This window comes from Nothobranchius furzeri, chromosome 3, assembly GCF_043380555.1.
Source record: "Nothobranchius furzeri strain GRZ-AD chromosome 3, NfurGRZ-RIMD1, whole genome shotgun sequence".
Lineage (NCBI taxonomy): Eukaryota > Metazoa > Chordata > Actinopteri > Cyprinodontiformes > Nothobranchiidae > Nothobranchius > Nothobranchius furzeri.
Window position 1 is genome coordinate 79,481,179 of NC_091743.1, and position 19,738 is coordinate 79,500,916.

The following is a 19,738-nucleotide window of genomic DNA, read 5'->3' on the forward strand; positions in this document are numbered from 1 at the left end:
TCATACAATCTCATCTTTTTTTTAGGAAGTTTATCCAAAATTACGGGATTTTTTTTCAATAGCTCCTAGGTAAATCAGTCTAAATACACAAAACCATTTCTCTATTGTGTTACTAAGCCAGAATGAGACAGCAGTTTATAACACCTTTAATACATCTGATCTTTTTATTGGGATTTTTATCAAAAATTAAGGGATTTTTTTGAATAGCTCCTTAACGAGTCAAAATACCCCAAACCATTTCTCAATGTTGTTACTAAGCTAGATCAATGAGACACGGCAGTTTTTAACACCTTTCATACAATCTGATCTTTTTTATTAGGATTTTTATAAAAAATTAAAGGATTTTTTTAATAGCTCCTAGGTACATTAGTCATAATACCCAACTATATATATAGTTGACCAGTCAGCCAAAGGGACATCCCCTTAATCTGGTAAAAAGTTTTAGAATGCCCCAACTTTTCCAGTTTTTTATTGGAAATTATATAGTTTATTGTCACATTGCACTCTGAAATGAAAGCATACTAAAAATGAGCGATTTGAGTTAAAAAAAGAAATTATGGAATCAATTTATAGACCAAAATCTATTCTAAACTTTTGACTCATGAAATTAGCCCCGCCTTTGGTAGGTATAACAGCTGAACACACTTGTGGCATTCTTTCTACAATAGAAATCAAATGTTCTTCAAAAAGTTCTTCCCACATCTGTGGCAGAAGTTCCCATAAATGTGTGGCACTTGTAGGTTGCTTTGCTTCCACTCTTCTGTCCAGTTCATCCCAAACCAGCTCCATGGGGTTTAAGTCTGAAGATTGTGCTGGCCGCTCCGTGTTTACAAGCTTACCATCTTGTTCTTTTTATCCTGAGGTAGTTCTGGCATAGCTTGGACCTATGTTTTGGGTCATTGTCTAGGATGAACCCCTGACCAACTAGGCGCATACCAGAGGGTATACTGCATGGCGCTGGAGAATGCTGTGGTAGCCCTTTTGGTTCAGGGTGCCTCTCACTCTGTGCAAGTCACCGACCCTGGATCCAGCAAAACAGCCCCAGACCATCACACTTCCTCCTTCCTGTTTGACAGTTGATGCCACACACTGTGGAACCAACCATTCACTTGCTCAACGGCATACAACTATCCTGCATGATGAACTGAAGATTTCAAATTTGGATTCATCGGTTCATAATACCTTCTTCCAGTTTTCAGTAGTCCAACGGCGGTGTTTCATGGCCCAGGCAAGCCTCTTTCTCTAATTCTGACGTCTTAAGCCTGATGCTTCTCCGTCAGCTCCGCAAGGGACAGACACGCACGGATTGACTGAAGTGTTTTGCTTACTTCTCCGTTTGCTGAAGGGGTGTTGCAAAGCAATTCTCTGCCAGGGCAACAGAGGGCGTAGTGTAGGTAGCAGTACAGTGACGTACTTTTTTTTTTATTAAACTTTATTTAACAAACAATGAGTATACAACATAGAAACGAATGAAGTATACAAAACAACAGAATATGAACACACAAAGCCAGGGGTAAAAGAAAAAAGTAACAATTATAAGAATACACGCAAAAATTCACATATATATATATATATATATATATATATATATATATTGTTTTGAGAGCCTTTTTGTTGGTGGATATTGATTTTATGTACAATTCCACATCCTTAAAAAATGACAGAAATATGGTGTTTTGTTAGTAAACTTACATTTATGAATAAAGAATTTAGCTAAAAGTATTAACAGATTTATCATGTAACGGAATCAAAGTGATGTAACTAACCAAAGTTGTATTTTAATACACTGTTAGTAGTTCACTTTTATAAACAGAAGAATAGGCTGTTTTTATCATCAGGGAGTTTAATTAAACACTCTGTATTGACTTTGAGACAAGAAAAGAGAGATATATGGGATCGTTTGAGAATCTTTAATTTCTGAATTATAAATTCTAAACAATCTACCAGGACTACTCTGTGATGGATGAGAATGGATTCGGATGTTGTGTTGGTGCGTGTGTGTGTGTGTGTGTGGGTCTGGTTCAGATTCTCTAGGATGACGTAATCGAATCTGGTCGTCTTTGTTATGACTAGATATCACGAGGCTTATAAAGTGATGACATGAGCCGCTATTTTGCCGTGTACGTACCCAGTGGGGTCTCCCAAGTAGATCAGGAATTGCCAGGTCTGGAAAAAACATTTATCATTCTTCATGGGGAACTTAAAGAAACAGAATAAAACATTTTCCCACCGTAAAGAAAACTCCCTTAAGATATGGACAGTAACAAACCTGCTGAATTCCTTCCAGAATCTTTGTGTAAAAGAACAGCACCAAAAGAGATGTGTCACAGTTTCTGGATGATCCCCACAGAAAGTACAATTAGTATTTATGTCCCCTTTAAATTTTACCATGTAATGACTGGCTGGATAACATTCATGTAGAAGTTTAAATGAGACTTCTTTCACCTTATTTACAATCAAATATTTCTGGGGGATCATCCAGACTGTCTTCCACTTGATATCTGGAACATATCGGTTCCAATGAGATATATGGGAGAGAGACGATATCTTCCTGGAATAAACTAATCTTATTGCTGTTACAAAGTTCTAGAGAAAAGCAGATTTTTCCTATTGGTGACTCAACTGGATCAGGGAGAGTGACTGAGGTAGATATTGAGCTGTATATAACATTAAAGTCCCTGAGGGTATGGCACCAAGCACCATTGAGAATTCGTGAACACTGATTGGGAAATTATATAGGGCAATAAAGTCATTGTAAGTAGTTGTCCCTCTTTATTAACCAGCTGAGCCACCAATAGGATCCCATTCTGGACCCAAGTTTCCAGGAAAAGTGATTTATTTTTAAGTAAAATATCTGTTGTTCCAGATAAGATATTTGTGAGGTGAGAAGTTGTGTTTATAAATGAGGGTCCACGCTAAGAGGACTTGCTTATGGAAGGATGAAAGTTTTGTAGGGAATTTCTCAACATTGTAATTACAATTTAAAATAAAATTAAAGCCACCAAAACAAGAGAAAAAATGATATGGTATAAGGTTCCAGATAGAGGTGGGGGTTTTAAGAAAATGTTTAGCCCAATTAATTTTGAAAGTGTCATTTAAAGTAGAAAAGTCTAGGACGTTAAGCCCACCTGATTCATACTTAATCATCACAACAGTTTTCCTAATATAATGCGTACGGTTTTTCCATATAAATTAAAGAGCATACGGTCAATATCTTTACCAATTTCCTTATCCAGATGTAAAGAGAGAGCAGCATATGTTAATCGGGATAACCCTTCAGCTTTAGTAATTAACACTCTACCTTTCAAAGACAAGTCTCTCTGCAGCCACCGGTTGAACTTTTTTAGGGTTTTCTGTATAAGTGGAGGGAAGTTTAAAGAGCATCTTGATTTTTGATCTTTGGATATTAACAGTCCCAGGTATGTGACTTCCTGTTTAACAGAAATATTACAGACAGTATTTGCAGGGCAGTCTTTAATTGCTAGCAACTCACACTTTTTTAGGTTTAGGCATAAACCAGAGGCCTCAGAGAAGTCACTAATCACACTAAGAGCTAGAGGGATTTGGTTTGCATTTTTTAAGAAGAATGTGGTGTCATCAGCTAACTGGCTAATCATGAGCTCCTTATCAGCTATGGTGATTCCTTGTACAACACTGTTTGAAATATTAGTTGCAAGAATTTGTGCACAAAGTAAAAATAAATATGGTGAAATAGGACATCCTTGGCGAATGCCACGTTTCAGGTCAAATCTCGGGGTGGAGCCGTTAATCATTTTAATAGAGCTATTGCCATTTGTGTATAAGGTTTTGACAGCTTTACAGAAAAACCTGCCGAAGCCAAATTTTTCCAAAGAGTGGAAAATAAATTGATGTTCAATTGTATCAAAAGCCTTATAAAAATCCAGGAAGAGAATAAAACTATTGTCAGATACCAAATCAGAGTAATCAAGTAAATCCAAAACCAGTCTAATGTTATTAGAATTGTGTCTATTTCTCATAAAGCCTGATTTTGTCTCATCAATAATTGTGTCCAAGACCTCTTTAATCCTGTTAGCAAGTATTAAAGCCATAATCTTATAATCATTATTGAGCAGGGAGATGGGTCTCCAATTATCAATAAAAAGTAAGTATTTGTTTGGTTTTGGAATAAGTGTTATGAGACCTTGAGTAAGAGTAGGAGGGAGGGTGTTATTCTCTATACTTTCTGTAAAAACCTGCAGTAAAAACGGGGCCAGGAGATTAGAAAACGGTTTATAAAAGTCTGCAGTCAAACCATCTGTGCCGGGAGATCTATTGGCCTTAAGTGCAGAAATGGAAGTACGGACTTCTTCAACAGTCAGAGGGCTGTCACCATAAATTCTATCTTCCACAACAATGGTTTTTAGGTTTTTAATATTATTGAGAAATCCTGTTGAGACAACCTCATTATATTTTGAGTTGTATAGTTTAGTATAGAATTGGGCACAGAAATATGAAATTTCTCTAGGATTGTCAGAGTCAATGCCATTAATATTTAGTTGATGAATAGAGTTAATTTTTGATCTGTATTTTTCAAGCCTGAAAAAGTAAGCAGAACTTTGTTCGCCCTCCTCCAGCTACCTCTTCCTGGATCTTACAAAAGCACCCTCAGCCTTGCGTCGATATAAACCGTCCAATTTATTTTGAAGTTCTAGTAAACTTAATTTATCTTCCTCTGAGATTTCTTCTGGGGACTTCTGGTAATAAGAGGCAATTCTGCTTATTACGTCTTGTTCTTCAACTTTCCTTAATTTAGCAATGTGACTCCCATATCTTCTCAAGAATTTGCATGCTTCAAATTTAAAAAGTTCCCAGTTTCTACAAAAGGATTTCTCTCTGTTAGCTTTATTCCAATAATAACCAATTAAATTATGAATCTGCATGTTAACCATTTTATCTTTTAGCAAATAGTTATTTAACTTCCAATAAGAGAAATTATGAGGTATATTATCCAGTGTAATTATTTGGACGTTAATATGAATTGCTCTATGATCAGTGAGGGGGGTGGCATGTATATTAACAGTAATATTATCTTTATCAATGCAGTCAAAAACAAGCCAGGAGTCAATACGTGATTGCCTGGATCCTGTCTTATTGCTCCAAGTATAGAGTCTATCATCTGGAAAAAAAATTTCTCCAAATATCCACAACATTAAATTTTCCCATAAATTTTTTTAAGTTTGCACTATAAGAGGATTGCTGCCCCGGAGGCCACCTATCAACCGTATTGTCTAAAGCGATGTTAAAGTCTCCACCAATTAATAGGACTGAATTTGGGTATTTGAAGAGCCAGAAATTAATTCTTTCTTCGATGGAGTCGAGTAATTTATCATTTTCTGTTTTATTATTGTAACCATATATATTTACTGCAATGAAAGTACTGTTATTGTGTCTGATTATTGAGCAGAGGTAGTGTCCTAAGGTGTCACAGTCAGAGTGTAATACATCCCCAGAAAAATTATTTTTAAGCGTGGCAACTCCAGCAGAACGCTCAGAGCCATGGGACAACCAAATTTCGTTACCCCATTGCGATTTCCAAAAATTTGTATCAGCAGGTGTGGAATGACACTCTTGGAAAAAGCAAAAATCTGTTTTAAATTGTTTGGCAAACAAAAATAAAGCTTTGCGTTTACATGTTTGTCTTAAACCCCTGGTATTAAGAGAAGCAAATGAAAAAGACAAAGTTATTAGAAAAGAGACTGATAGAGAAAGTAGGTTCTAAACATCTATAGCTAAGAAAAGATCTATAGAATAAGGGGACCGGGTGCTGCACAATTTAGGTAATAGAACAGTAAAAACCCTGAGTAACTAAGCTTATAAAAATATAGTATTTAACTATCTTCTATGGTTTAAATATAGCTTTTATAAGCAAACACACTCTTCAACACAAAATATAACTTTAACCTGAGGGTGAAAATATAAAGTTCTCCATGTAAACAAACTTGCAGAAATGTTATGTTGGAGACTGAATAAGCCTCTCTATGAAGGAGGGAAAACTTCTGATCCACTGATGAATCCTCGACCTCCCACGAAATAAGCTAGCTTACCCTTCTTACGGGCTTTGTCTACCATCGGCCACAGTTTGTCACAACGTTCTCTGTCCTCCCTGGACAGATCTTCAGCGAACCTCAAATGATTGTTCTGCAGGTAGGAGGAAGTTTTGGCTGCTTTCCATACAGCATCTATGTAGATTTGGGAGGTGAACTGCACGATGATGCCTCTAGGTCTGGTGCTACCTTGTTGCTTGGCTTCGAGTCGGTGTACGGTGTCGATGACGTCAGGCAGCCTATGATTTCGTTTTGGCAGAACAGACTTGCATATCTCAATCACCTTTTCCCTTACGTCTTCTTTCTCAACCTCCTTGACTCCATGTAGTCTGAGATTCCACCTCCTGGAATATCTTTCCAATTCAGATATTCTCTGTTGACAGTTGTCCACTCGACCTTCCTCTTTAGTTACTTTTTTTTTCCAGGTCGCAAACTTTCCCCTTCATATCTTTCATTTCCGCACACACAAAATCAATCGTCTTTTTGAGACCATCAATCTGGAGCGTATTCTCTCTCACCATGCTCTCAATGTTATCAGACCTGGTGTTTACTAGTGCCGACAGAAGAGAAATTATCTGATTTGCATCATCTGGGTCAGAGCTGCTGCGTTCATACATCACCTTCTTCGGAGCTGGCGATTTAAGAGGTGTAACAGGGAGAGATGGGAACTCATCCATTTCTTCTTCGGCTAGCGCGGGTGCTACTGGGGTAGCTGCGTAGTCATGAAAGCTATCCATTAGCACATTGCTGGGCGTAGCACTCTTCGCATTAGCATCCTCCGGCGCTATCTTAGACTTGGAACTTTCCAGTCCCCTTTTCGCTCCTTTCTGGTTCTGCATTGTTGCCCTGTAATTACTGTATCTTCTCTTGTTTAGTGAATTGTTAGTGTTGGCAGCATAAAGTTGAGGTTTTACCGTTGTTCACGAACTTTCTGTGCAGAACTCGGTAGAAAGTATCTGCTCACTCCGCCATCTCGGCCGCCCCCTTGGTACAAGATCTTGTACAGTGACATACTATTTCCTAGGAAATCACTTCCGCGGTCTGAAAAATGGCAAGCAACAAGCGACAGAGAAGTTTGATCGAGTTGGAACTGTGTGATCTAGATGACGAAATGCGTATCCTGCTGAAATACCAGCGAGAGCATAAAAGGAAATGGCGGCGTCGGTGGGATGTCCATCCGATAAACAGGTCTAGGCAAACAACGGCCTTGTTTGAGATGAGCTGGTTCTGCCCAGATTAGATCACTGGTGATTGGCGAGCAGTGCATGCCGGTTAGATTTGTGTCCGACTTGACGCTGACTTGCTCTGACGTAGGCAACGATAACCTCGTGAGATCAAGGCGGCCGCAGATTTTGGAGCAAGGCGCTGCAGTTGCTCTCCACCGGCTGCAAAACCTAGGGGATGACTGGAAACGCCTGGCTCTCACCTGATCTAAGATCTGATTGGTTCACATTTCGATCCAAACATCCAGCGGTAGAACATGAAATGTTAGTTGGTCACATGTATTCTGTAAATCATGTAACGTTGATGATGACAACTCTATAGGCCATAAAGAGGAATGTGTTTTGTGTTCTTTTGTCACGTTTCCTATGAGCACTCTAAAACTACAGCTGCTGACCTTTACTTATCATTACAGTCATGTCTATTTATACAATATATGATATCCACAAGCATGTGAGGATGTGTTTCAGCTGCTAACAGGCACCAGAATTAAAAAAAAATTAACAAGTGTGAAAGCTAACGGGATATCTTCATCCGTCGTCACCCGCAAGCTACATGTAGGGAAATGTGTCCGACTTAAACGCCGGCTTTCAGCCACTCCCCCTGCTGCTTCCGTCTGCTCTCGTCTGTTTTCCAGGCCAGGCGTTGCTCAACTCGAACAAGGCCACTAGGCAAATGGCGTCATGACAGAAGTGATCTCAGGTTTCTGAACCGACCAGTCACAAGCGTGTGTAATCCGTCTCGTTCGACGGATGTTTAGAAAAGTGGGCTTGACTCCGTACGTACTTGCGTACCTGCCGGGGGCCCTACGCAAGGACGGTTAATGGCGTTGTGTGTTTCTGCACTGACGCAGACGGAGATGCATGAATAAGGCTTTAGAGTTCCTCGCAGTTAATTTCCTTTTTGGTGCTTGTCGATCAATAATAGGTGTTTGTTCCATGGATTTCATAGATGATGTCTATGAATTTTAAAGACACATTTTGATACCAAGAACGCGCTTATTTTCGAACGGGGGGAACGATATTTTAGGTTTTGTGTGAAAAGGACTACAAATGCGCTTCATGAAAGTGACGTCATCGAACCGGACACGGAGAAAGCTGAGGGAAAACGGCTGTAAAATCAGCAGACTTCCCACAGGAGGAAAGAACCACCATAAATCTGGTCTTGTAATAAGAAGCAGCTACTTTGGGGAGAGGAGATTATGTGGTGACGTCACATATGCGACATGCCGATTCCTAGTTTGTAGTCATGCTAATTACGAACTTTTACAAGCTGATAAACCTCAAAGTATGTGACAGGCGTGGTCGAAACACCCGTCATTACTTTACATTTAACTTGCAGTACAACATATGTGCGATATTCTAAGACAAAGCGGATTAGAAAATAAAGTTTTTAGCCCCGTTGACTTGCATTAATCTTTTCGTTCTTCCGGGGACCCATGATGCGGAAGTAGACTTAGGCGCCCTATTAGACTGTGGTCATTGCAGCCCAGCGGTACTATTATAGCTTTTGAACACATTGACTCTGCATTAGTAAAAATTTAATCAATACAGATAGGAGATCTTGATTCATCAGCTCTGTGAGAGATGCAGATTTCCAGGCTTGCAAGGAATATACCTGTAGACAGGTACTTTGCTGGTCTGCTGCTGAAAATTCTATCAATTGGTGTTCTTCTAACTTTAGGCTTATTGTTTAGTTCCTCTGTGCCCCACTTTCCCATATGGCTAAATGTGAAATCCAAATGACCCTGTTGTTTGTGAAGACTGAAAATATTCCACCTCATACTCAGGTTGGACTAGAAGGGCCTTGATAATCCAGAGGTGGTTCCTTATGTTTTAGTCCATGAGCAAGATCTGTGGTCTTTCAGCAAACATCAGAAGATTCGTCAGGTTCTGGAATCTGGTTCTCCTAAATGGTTCTGACTGTGGCCAGCAGGGAGGCTCAGAGTCCCACCACAGTCACATTTCAATGAGCTGGTGATGTCATTGTGGAACTCACACACACACACACACACACAGGCACGCACGCACGCACACACACACACACACACACACACACACACACACACACACACACACACACACACACACACACTGTTTGGCCTTTATTGCTCTCAAGTCAATAAAATAGAGAATGAATGTGATTATGACCACCAGAGTGTCTGTTTAGTGTTCATCTGAAGTTTTTTTTTTGATGTTACAGCTTAAAATAATATTTTAGGGAGCCATGACTGATAATTCCAATCAGGACATCCATTTGATTAATTCACTAACAAATTAATCAATCAGTTAATTAATTAATATTAAAAAGTAATAAATTAATATTTAATGAGGAACAGGTGACTTCATATTTTTCCTTTACCCAGGTGATTATTAGTTTTGCAACTTCTTTGCTCTGTTTTGCACCACCAAGCTCTTGTGGGCTTGTTGTTTCAGAACTTTTCATCCCATCAGGAGACCTGAAGGTATTAGACGGGTTGTTTGCTGATGAGCTTTTTTAAAAGTTTCATGAAATTCCCCAGACACTCCTTTCCCATTCATATTCAGTTTTGGGTTGTCTGTATGTGTATGTGTGCGCATGTGTGGGAGTGTGGGTGTGTGCGTGTGTGTGTGTGTGGGGGGGGGGGACTACACTTTAGCCACTCAGCCTCCTGAGCATCTCTGTCCATAGCTCGTTCTAACTAGGAAGTCCTTTGGGGATTTTTGGTGGCGAAGGCCTGTACACCCATCCCCCAGCTGTCCAGACTCTAGTTGTGGACTCCACCCCCTGTAGGGCGCTGGATGGTAGAATGGGGTGGGTGATTATGCTAGTGTGAGCTAGTGAAAGGCCTGCCATGGTCTTTCTCTGTGTGACGGATGGCTGTGAGGCTGAACAGACCTGCTTTGCATGAGAAGAGACGGCCGCAGGGGGAAGAATAGAGGTCTACTGAAAGAGGCCTGTCACCCAAAACCACCTCCTGCACCAACCCCTCACTCCCACCCTTCATCCATTCCTTCATCATTTCAGTCCTCCTCCCTTCTCCTTCTTGTTCTCCTGCCCCTGCCCCTTCTCCTTCATTTTGTTTTCCTGGCCCTTTCTCACCCTTGAATCCCCCCCCTCCCTCCCTCCAGTAACTGCCATCCTCATTCTTCCTCATTTCATCCTGTTTTATTGCTGTTCATTCACATTTCCCCTCCTTTCCATCAACCTTCAGACCATTCCTGAGCATTTGGACCTGCTTGTTATTTTGTGCGACTTGTAAATCTGAATCCATACGGTCTCTGTCCTCCTGCCCTGAGAAGACACGAGACTGGAGGCTGGCAAGTAGAAATAAGCTACATCTCAAGTCAACAGGACATGAGACATCATTAAGGGTTTATGCCTGACTCAACAGTCCACTGTCAGAACGCTAGTAGAACTGGGTTTCTGGTCCTACATTTAGTCCTGCTGTTGCATCTCTGTCAACATGAATCTGAGTTAGAACACGCTCTCTCAATCATTCACTGTTCCAATCAAGGTCATTAAGGTCACATTAGACTCAAACGGAGACCTTCTTTAGTCAGGTGACAGCAGGAACCACCCGGACCTGTTTCCACAAACCAGTTATCAGTATTAGGTAAGATCAGAGTTCTGCTGTGACTTCACAGCTTGGTAAGGTCAATCACCAGAACATCACAACAGCAGTTTCTGCTTCAGAACCAGGAGATAGACAGATCCCTCTGGCTGAGGCACAGGTGGCAAATCTCTGTTAGCTCCGCTTCAGAATTTACGTCCTGGAGAAAATAAGGACAAAAACAGAAAAAACACAACGTAAGACTGAACAAAGATAAATAAAGTCCAGAACACGTGTGTGTGTGTGTGTGTGTGAGAGAGAGAGAGAGAGCAGACACAACACTGTGGACACTCATCAAATATAAAACAATTACATTTATTCCACGTTTGCTTTTAGACCGCACGACTGTGAAAATGTTTTAACTCTCTCTGAAAGAACCTTTCACTAACTTCCCGTTGGTCTCAGGAACTCCAGTGAATGACCCCGTGACCCTAAAGTCCACGAGTATCAGCTGGGCTCTGATTTATCAGATGGACGTGATAAAGTACTCAGAACCACACGTAGTAGAACCTGCTACTGGGTAAAGGTGTTTATGAGACCTGGTCCCAGATGTCCCAGTTAACCCACACCGTGAAGAAAAAGAAAAATACAACAACATCCCCACTTTTCCCTGTTTTTAATTTCTGTATTTTTCTTTTTCACCTGCAGTCGGATAAGCAGACGTGATACTAAGTGCCTCTGACACACCAGTCTCACTGTTCCACATGTTAATGAAGGAGATAAAGAAACGGGAGAAGTTGGCTGAACGTGTTCTCTTCACAAACCGAAGATCTTCAGCCAGTTTCTGTTTCACCGCCAGATTCTCCTTTAAAGATGGAGTTGGTCGGTCAGGATTAGAGTCAGGCTCTCTGGTTTTCACTTCAGAGTCAGAAAGTAAAGGATTGAACCAGCAGAGGTCATTTCTCCAAATAAATCCCAAAACTTTGTATTTTGAAACCAGTCACTACAGAACTTTTATTATGGAGTTCTCCTGAGCGTCAGAAGTGACCTCAGAGGTTTGATCCAGTTCCTCTGCTCTAATAAAAAAGACCAACAGAACCAGAATGTGGTGTTTCTACTGGATCCGAAGCTTAGGTTTATTCTCTGAAACTACAGTTGTTTAGCTTGTGAAAAGCCAGATCCTCTCTCACCGACCCTCAGGTGTTTCTATCCACCCCAGGTAGGGTCCAGACTAAAGCTGGATTTCTTCTGTTTTCTTGGATTGCTGAAGTTCTGTAATCAGACCGGTTATGATCAGTGTTGGTTGCTTGTTGTGATTTGTGACGACATTGGGATCCAGCCCCCCAGGAGGACTGGGCCTAGGACCGCCCCTGTGCCCCCCACATCAACAAGTTCCCCAGAACCTTTTCATATTTAAATGGTCCCAGTCAGAGCCGAGTTCTGGCTTCCTATTGGCTCCTGGTGCTGTGGGAGCTCGGCTGGACTGTCGGAGGGGGACGTGATGAGTCCAGTGTGATCTGGACTTCAACAAGTTGGTTCCGTCTGCTTAGTGAACTTTGAATTGTCTTTAAGTTGAGAGAAAAGTCCGAGATTAGAATCTGATCCGGGTCATTAGCGCCCTGATTGAAACCAGCCGGTCCTCCCGGTCAAACTTGCTGGGGAACCGAGTCAGAACTCCGCTGAAACCCGACACCAGCGCACCTGTCCAACATGTACAGCATGATGGAGCACGAGCTGAAGCCCCCGGGTCAGACACAAACCCACCAGAGCCACCATACTTCACCGGGCATGGCATCAATTACCGGAAACCTCACCGGGAGCATGGGGACCAACGGAAACTCTCACCCGAAACCTGCGTGCCCGCCGGGAAGCGACCCAATGGACAAGGTGAAGAGACCCATGAACGCCTTCATGGTGTGGTCCCGGGGCCAGAGGCGGAAGATGGCCCAGGAGAACCCCAAGATGCACAACTCTGAGATCAGCAAGCGTCTGGGGGCGGAGTGGAAGCTGCTGACCGACACCGAGAAGCGTCCGTTCATCGACGAGGCCAAGCGGCTCCGGGCGGTCCACATGAAGGAGTACCCGGACTACAAGTACAAGCCCCGGCGCAAGACCAAGCCGCTGCTGAAGAAGGACCCCCCGGGGGCCAAGTACCCACTGTCCGCCGGGAACCTGCTGGCAGCGGCGGCGCAGAACCAGGGCGCCAGTCCCCGGATGGACGGGTTCGGCTGGGCGCCCACCGGAACCTACTCCGGCATGCAGGCGGACCCGCTCGGATACACGCAGCCCCTCCACCGGTATGACCTGTCCGCCCTCCAGTACCCGCCCACCATGGGCCCGGCTCAGACCTACATGAGCGGAACCAACTCCTACAGGTACACGCACGCACGCACGCGCGCGCGCACACACACACACACACCAGTGGAACTTGGACCATCACAACTCCGGGTCCACATCCTTCTAAAATGGGTCAGAGCGATTCTGTCAGCATGCACTTTATTATAGAACTCATAAAGGAAGTAGAACCAAGGGTCCAGTGGGCTTTTTAAAATTAGTTCTTGAATTTTTTTTTGTAACCAAACCATGGTTCTGTTCCTGTGTAACCAGTCCAGATAATCGGGCCTGAACTGGGTTTGAAGCTTGTGGGTCTAAACCAGACCACGTCCAAGTCCGAGTGAAACCCTGGTTCTGGTTGGTCTATTATGTGTGTGGTACCATTCTGAACCAGGTCCTGTCTGGGTTGTTGATCAGGTGGACTTGGCCGCTCCGTCGCCCTCCTTAGTCCAGCTGTCCCTAACGGACCGAGCCACACCACTTCCTGATGGGTGAACCCATGAAGGGTCCAGAGATGGCAGCAAAATCAGTCCCCTGATCCTCCAAACCTTCCAGCTGTTGGAGTCAATGACCCACAGGAGTCCAAAGCTGGGTTCTGATGCAGAATTATTACTGAGTGAGCCATCAATCAGAACTCCTTCAGTGGTCCGTCAGAGTTGTGAGGAACCTAAAGGAGGCCAGCCTGAAAGAACCTGTACTAGAAACGTCTAAGCTCCTCAGCCTGTAGTGAACAAAAGTCAGAGGTCGCTGATCCCACAGCAACCTTCTGAGGCTTTTGGGTCATCTGCCTGAAGGACAGAGGGTGAGTAACTGGGCTGAATGGTTGGGGTCCATCATGTTCCTGGTTCTGGTTCTGCTGGTTTAAATGTCCTGTAGAGAAGTGGGAGGTCATGTTCTGAGCAGATCCAACTGCTATTTGCAGCTGGGATGCTCTTTCACCACTCAGTCCTAAAAGATGTTGATTGTCCTACTGATGCTGGTGGCCCATGTGGGTTCAGAGGTCATGTGTAGGTCCTAGTAGCTGATTTCACCTGCTCCATGGCATGACCTTGTGAACCAATCAGATCCTGTCCTCCATGTTCCTCATGATTTGAGGCCAACCCCAGCGTAGTAGTCTGATGCTGAGAAGTCACATTTGAAAGGACGATCGTGAGGTTTGAGCAGCTGCAGGAGGAGCGGGGATGAGAACCTTCTCCACCATCAGCTGTCTGCTGCGACCTGCTCTGACGTGTCTGAGTTCACGTCTGTCACTCTTGGATGTTTTAGACCTTCAGATCCTTCTCAAAACGCCTTTAGGCCCGGGTCCTCTGAGGTTCTGATCAGGAGGTTCAGGCTGGACGGTGTCGTGTCCCCGTTGAGTTTGTCCAGGGACATTGTGAAGTGGAACCAGAACTTCTCTTATCCTGGATCTGCATTTCCACAGAAGAACGTGGTGGTACCACATCAGACAGAACCGTCCTGTCTCAACCGGTCCAGTTCCACATTGGACCTGAGATCCTCTTAGCCCTGTTTCCATTCTTGTTCTGTTGGAGGTTCCTTCCTGGTATTAGAACTGGGTTAGAACCTCTGTCTCTTGCTGTGAGTTGGTTCTGGTGTGGACTCTGGTTCTAATGTGATATGTTCTGTACCCCACAGCCCCATGTCCTACAGCACCAGCCCGCAGCAGCTGAGCCCGGTCACCATGTCCATGGTGAAGGCAGAACCAGTGACCCATTCACCCTCAGCAGGAACCCAGAACCACCACCGAGGAGCTCTGCAGGGGGACCTGAGGGACATGATCAGCATGTACATCCCTGGACCAGGAGGGGACTCTTCAGACCCGGCCACGGCGCAGAGGGGCTACACCGGGGTCCAGCAGCACTACCTCACCGGAACCGTCCCGCTTACACACATCTAGAACTGGAGTGGGATACGGGGCGGGGAAGGGTGGAACCGGACCAGGTGATGAGTTCTGTAGGTGGGAAGTCCCAGGATGTTGATCTCACCTCCTTCACACTCAGGGTTTTGACCCAGTTACTGGATGGGAAAACGACAAGCACGCACTGCTGCCGTCACACGACACGTCAGCCCTCGGTACCGAGACCCGGTTCGATTCAGGCCTTTGGACTTTTACAGAGGACTTCTGTGGTGTGAGCAGAGTCTGAGAGGTGGATGTTGGACCTACAGCAGCGTTACACAGAACCGACCCGCCGGACCCAGCTCAGCAGCCCTCCAGAACTCTGCCTGTTGGGTTCTGCTGCCATTGATCCGGTACTGGATGATGCTGGTCTTGATAAAAATGAACAGAACTTTGTGCCTTGGATCCTCAGTTTTTCCCGTTAAGTTCTGCGGGCTGACACCAGAACCGCCTGTAGGACAATCTGCACCAGTAAAACAACCATGGGTTCTGTCGGTGTTGGATCGGAGGGCAGGAGATTCTGTTTTCACTGTAAATGTCTGGTTCCAGTTATTGGTTCTGATCCAATGTGCTGCTTGTAGAGGTTTTTTTTTTTTTTTTTTTAAGGTTTTTAAACTCGTTAAGGTCCGGTCGTGTTTGTAACTTTTTGTTCTTGTTTTACTCTTAAATGAATTTTTAATCATGGTTTCCCACGAGGTGTTTAGTTTAGTTTTTAACCTCCAAACCAGCAGAACCTTTATGTCCTGGTACCAAACCCACTGGAAACGAGAACCAGGAACAGCTCCTGCCACATGTGGATGTTTACATCACTACCAGGTACATGAGTAACGTTAGTACTCGAGTATAATAGAGTAAATGTGTCTACTCACTAAATGTAAATCTGCTGTAAATATTTCAGACTCACAATCAGTCTTTGTTACTTTTTGATTAAAGCTACCATTAAGGACTCGTGATGGTGTTCATAAAGTAAAGTTCTGGTGTGGGCGGGGCATCTGGAGGTGTTCATAAAGTTCTGGTGTGGGCGGGGCATCTGGAGGTGTAGATCAACTCTTTACTGGTTTCAGTCACAATCTGAGGAACTTTCATCTGTTCTTGTTTAAACGTCTGAGGATCAGAATCGAGAAGTGGGTCCACCTGATGACCCAACAGAACCTCCCTCAGCAGGAGGAGGTCCTAGTTGGACCACGTTGATCTGGAGGAGTTCTAGTCCACTCTTCTTAACGCTGCTTCAGTTCATTCAGGTTCGCAGACATCTGGTTCTGCACGGCTCTCTGAATGTCCTACCACAGCAGTTCTGTTCTGGACCGATGATTCTGTGGTAGACCTGCTGCTGGATCACGGTTCTGTTTCTTGAACCCGTTCAGTCTAAGTCACAGCTGGTCTCAGACTCTGGAAGACCTTGGGATCCAGAGTTCATGGTATGACTTGGTGAATTGTTACCTTTGACCTTTAACCTGCTGAGACCCGTAGAATCTGACATGGCATTCTTGGATTTATTTCATTTCGAAGCTCTGACCTCTGACCCTTACTGTAAATCTGCTGGGGCGTCCACTCCCGGGAAAGATCAGCTGTCTGAATGTAGAATGATGGACTCCAAATCGTGTGGAAATGACCTCTGACCCATCTCAGATTTATGGTAGCAGCAGTTGCTCCTTTAAGGTGATGCCCTAATTCCAGAGGGACTTCTTTCAGCGGTGGCAGCTTTTTTGTTCAACGACGAAGGAATCTGAGATTTAAAATCTAACGAATAAAAATGAGAATTCTTCTGAGCAGGAATACAATCCTCTGCTACTTATCCGTCTTTGCAGATGATTGCTGATTTTATTTTGATGTTATTCCACGGTGGATGTTGGATTCATTTAAGCACCTTTGTACTTAACATTTGAGCGAGATACTTGAACTCTAAAGAATCGAAGTCGATGCTTTAATGCTGGAACCGGGATCTCTCTGCAGACCCGGTTCTAATTCTTTGGCCCTTTTTCACCAGCACTTACTCGGCACCACATTCATGGATGATGCCTCATTTTTAGAACCAAACTTGATGTGAATCCAAGCGTCCTATGCTGGGCCGAAAACGCAAATATATTGTTGGTCATCAATTCACTAGGGGGTGGAGCCTGCCACATCTATAGAGGGTTTGATCTTGCCACCCTACCCTTCCTGGGTCTCGTCTTTTCATGGTCTGCCGAAAAGCCAAAGACTGTTTAACAGACAGAATGTTGAACGTGGCTACCTTGTCCTCAGCGTGGCGTGTTTCTGTCTCTGGTGTTTGGCTCTGGCAGCATCCCTGTCAGGATGAGCCCACCCATAAGAGCGGTTTCTCAGTTGCAACGGAAACCCACCCAAGAGCTGCTGAGTAGGTGCAAGTGGGAAAGGGCAAAAGTCGCCAATTTAAAATTACCATCACTGATCATGTAGATGGGTGTGACACTGGTCCAGGTTTCCAACTCCTGACCTTCAGGAGTCACCTTAAAGATGACTCGTGGAGTCAGCTCTTTCAGAACTCAGCTGGGAGGTGGGTGAGGCGGGGGAGATGGAAGTTTGGGAGGGCCTCTGTAAAGACTGGGGTGATTATTTACTTTCCTATCTTTACTCTGTTTTAAAATTCAATTTTTGTTTCTGCCCCCCCATCCCCATCCCAGTCCCTTTCACTACCCACTACCCATCCTCCCCCCCTCTCAGCTCTTCTGAAAACCGTTTGTAATTGGCCGTTTCGAAGGCACATTGTCTGTGGCTTTTCAGGCTGCAGGTGCATATAGTAAAACCGGAGTCTCGGTTCCTCCCCCGGGCGTCTTTGTTCTCTCACCCCGCTTTCCTCACCCCCACCCCCCCACCGAGCAGAAAATTGGAGCTGCTTTCTGGGGGGGCTGCGTCCTCAGGATTAACCCTTTCAGCGACCGCTGCCTTTCTCATGGAAATATGAGGGAACCTCACACTGGCTAATCGGTCACTGAGGGGAGGGGATCGGAGCGAGAAGGACGGGATAAAAGACGAGGGCACTGGGATCAGCAGGAGGGGGGAGGGGGATCCAAAACGGGTCCAAAAACTCTGGGATGTAGAATAACTCAGGGTGTCCCTCCAAAACTATTGGTCCAGGACTGCTGGCCAGCTGTGTCATGGGTCATCAGAATCCCATCTCTCCAGGAATGGTAAAGTGGCCTAAATTTGAATTTCTTATTCCAGAACCAGCTGGGTTGTGGCCAACTCCTACATACCGGTAAACGACCTGTGACCTTTGAACTTCAATAAAGGAACTAGGGAGTGATTTTAACTTGTGACACTCACCCTGCTGCAAACACCAGCCACCACTCAGTGGCTCACCAACCTCCTCACGCACATGAACACTGGTTTAAATGGTTAAAGTTAAAGTCCCATCAGTTGTCACACACACTGATGTGTGTGTGTGTGTGTGTGTGTGTGTGTGTGTGTGTGACATTTGTTCTCCGCATTTGACCCCCAGGGGAGCTGTGAGCTGCAGACACAGCTGTGCTCGGGAACCATTTGGTGGTTCAACCCTTCAATCCAACGCTGAGTGTCAAGCAGGGAGGCATTGGGTCCAATTTTTCTATCAAAGTCTTTGAACTGGATCAGAACCTTAAGGCCCCTAAAGTTCTGAGTCGGTAAATGTTTGTGAAGCAGCTGGCTTTGGACCTGTAGTCTGAGTTAGAAAGGTCCTGCTGTCTTCCCTGCATTCCTTTATATTTTCCTTTCCCGTTATTATAAGACAGACTGAATTAAAACAATATTTCTTCATTTTCCTGGTGCAAAAAATCAAAGTGGTGAAAAATAAACACAAGAAAAATATGCTGTAAAAAAGCATCATTTCTGTCTAACTGTTGCCACATCGGTCTGCTCTTGGACCAGCTGTCTGTTGCTCCAAACGGTTCGGAGGTTTATAGTTCTGGTTGAAAAAAGCAGAAAACCTGTGTTTCTGATGATGATGTAACTGGCTTTATCTTCTAAAAGTTACTGTCGCTCCAGTTGGTCCAGTTTGGACTGATCTGAGCTGCCGAATAGACAAATTAGTCTTTGTTCCTGATTATGTGTTAAATAAAAACAGCGAGTTCTGCCCAGTTCTACAGACCCAGGTGATACTGCTCAGGAACGAAGGATTTAGAAACGCCACAGAAGCTCCTGTTCTGAGGGGGGGGAGTCAGTGGGCGGGCAGGGGTGAGGTATAGAGGGCGTGAGTGAATAGGGGGAGGGAGGGGGTGTCAATAGAAGGATTTTCTGGTCCAGTACCTCACATTGCCCGGCAACAAGCAGCCAGGCTTCAACAAGTGGTTTCCATGGATCTGCTGGTTCACAAAGAGCTGCGGTCGCGCTGCTGGACTGAGTGGTGAGCCGAGGACACGGACTGGTCCAAGCCCGCCCGAAGGACACAGAGCCTGGCTTGTTTAAGACCAGGTGCAGAAGGGACGGAACCAGAAGCTGATCCAGAAAACTGGTTCTGGATTCAGTCAAAAAAGCTGATAGGATCCAGGTAAATCAGGACGGAGACGCTGGGACACTAACTCAGCAACACACAGACGTGAGACACAAACATGAATGGCCAGTGACAGATGGACACAGACACAGGTGCACACACACGGACACATTAGTGTGGATGTGCACAGGGACATGTGAACGCATGTGGACAGGATGTACTGTGATGTGGTTCAGCACTCAGACCAACAGGAACCAGAGGAG

General features: G+C 44.4%; 1 protein-coding gene across 1 annotated transcript; it reads left to right on the forward strand.

The window, feature by feature from the left end:
• Positions 1-12,355: 12,355 nt before the first annotated feature.
• Positions 12,356-15,995, forward strand: sox19b (SRY-box transcription factor 19b). Its single transcript, XM_015957776.3, has 2 exons — positions 12,356-13,193; positions 14,788-15,995. The coding sequence occupies exons 1-2, from the start codon at positions 12,529-12,531 to the stop codon at positions 15,047-15,049; spliced, it is 927 nt and encodes a 308-aa protein (XP_015813262.1). The 5' UTR covers positions 12,356-12,528; the 3' UTR covers positions 15,050-15,995.
• The last annotated feature ends 3,743 nt before the right edge of the window (positions 15,996-19,738 follow it).

Coding starts and splice junctions, on each gene's coding strand:
- sox19b (XM_015957776.3), top strand. CDS start 12,529: ATGTACAGCATGATGGAGCACGAGCTGAAGCCCCCGGGTCAGACACAA. Junction 13,194..14,787: donor AGCGGAACCAACTCCTACAG/GTACACGCACGC, acceptor TGTACCCCACAG/CCCCATGTCCTACAGCACCA.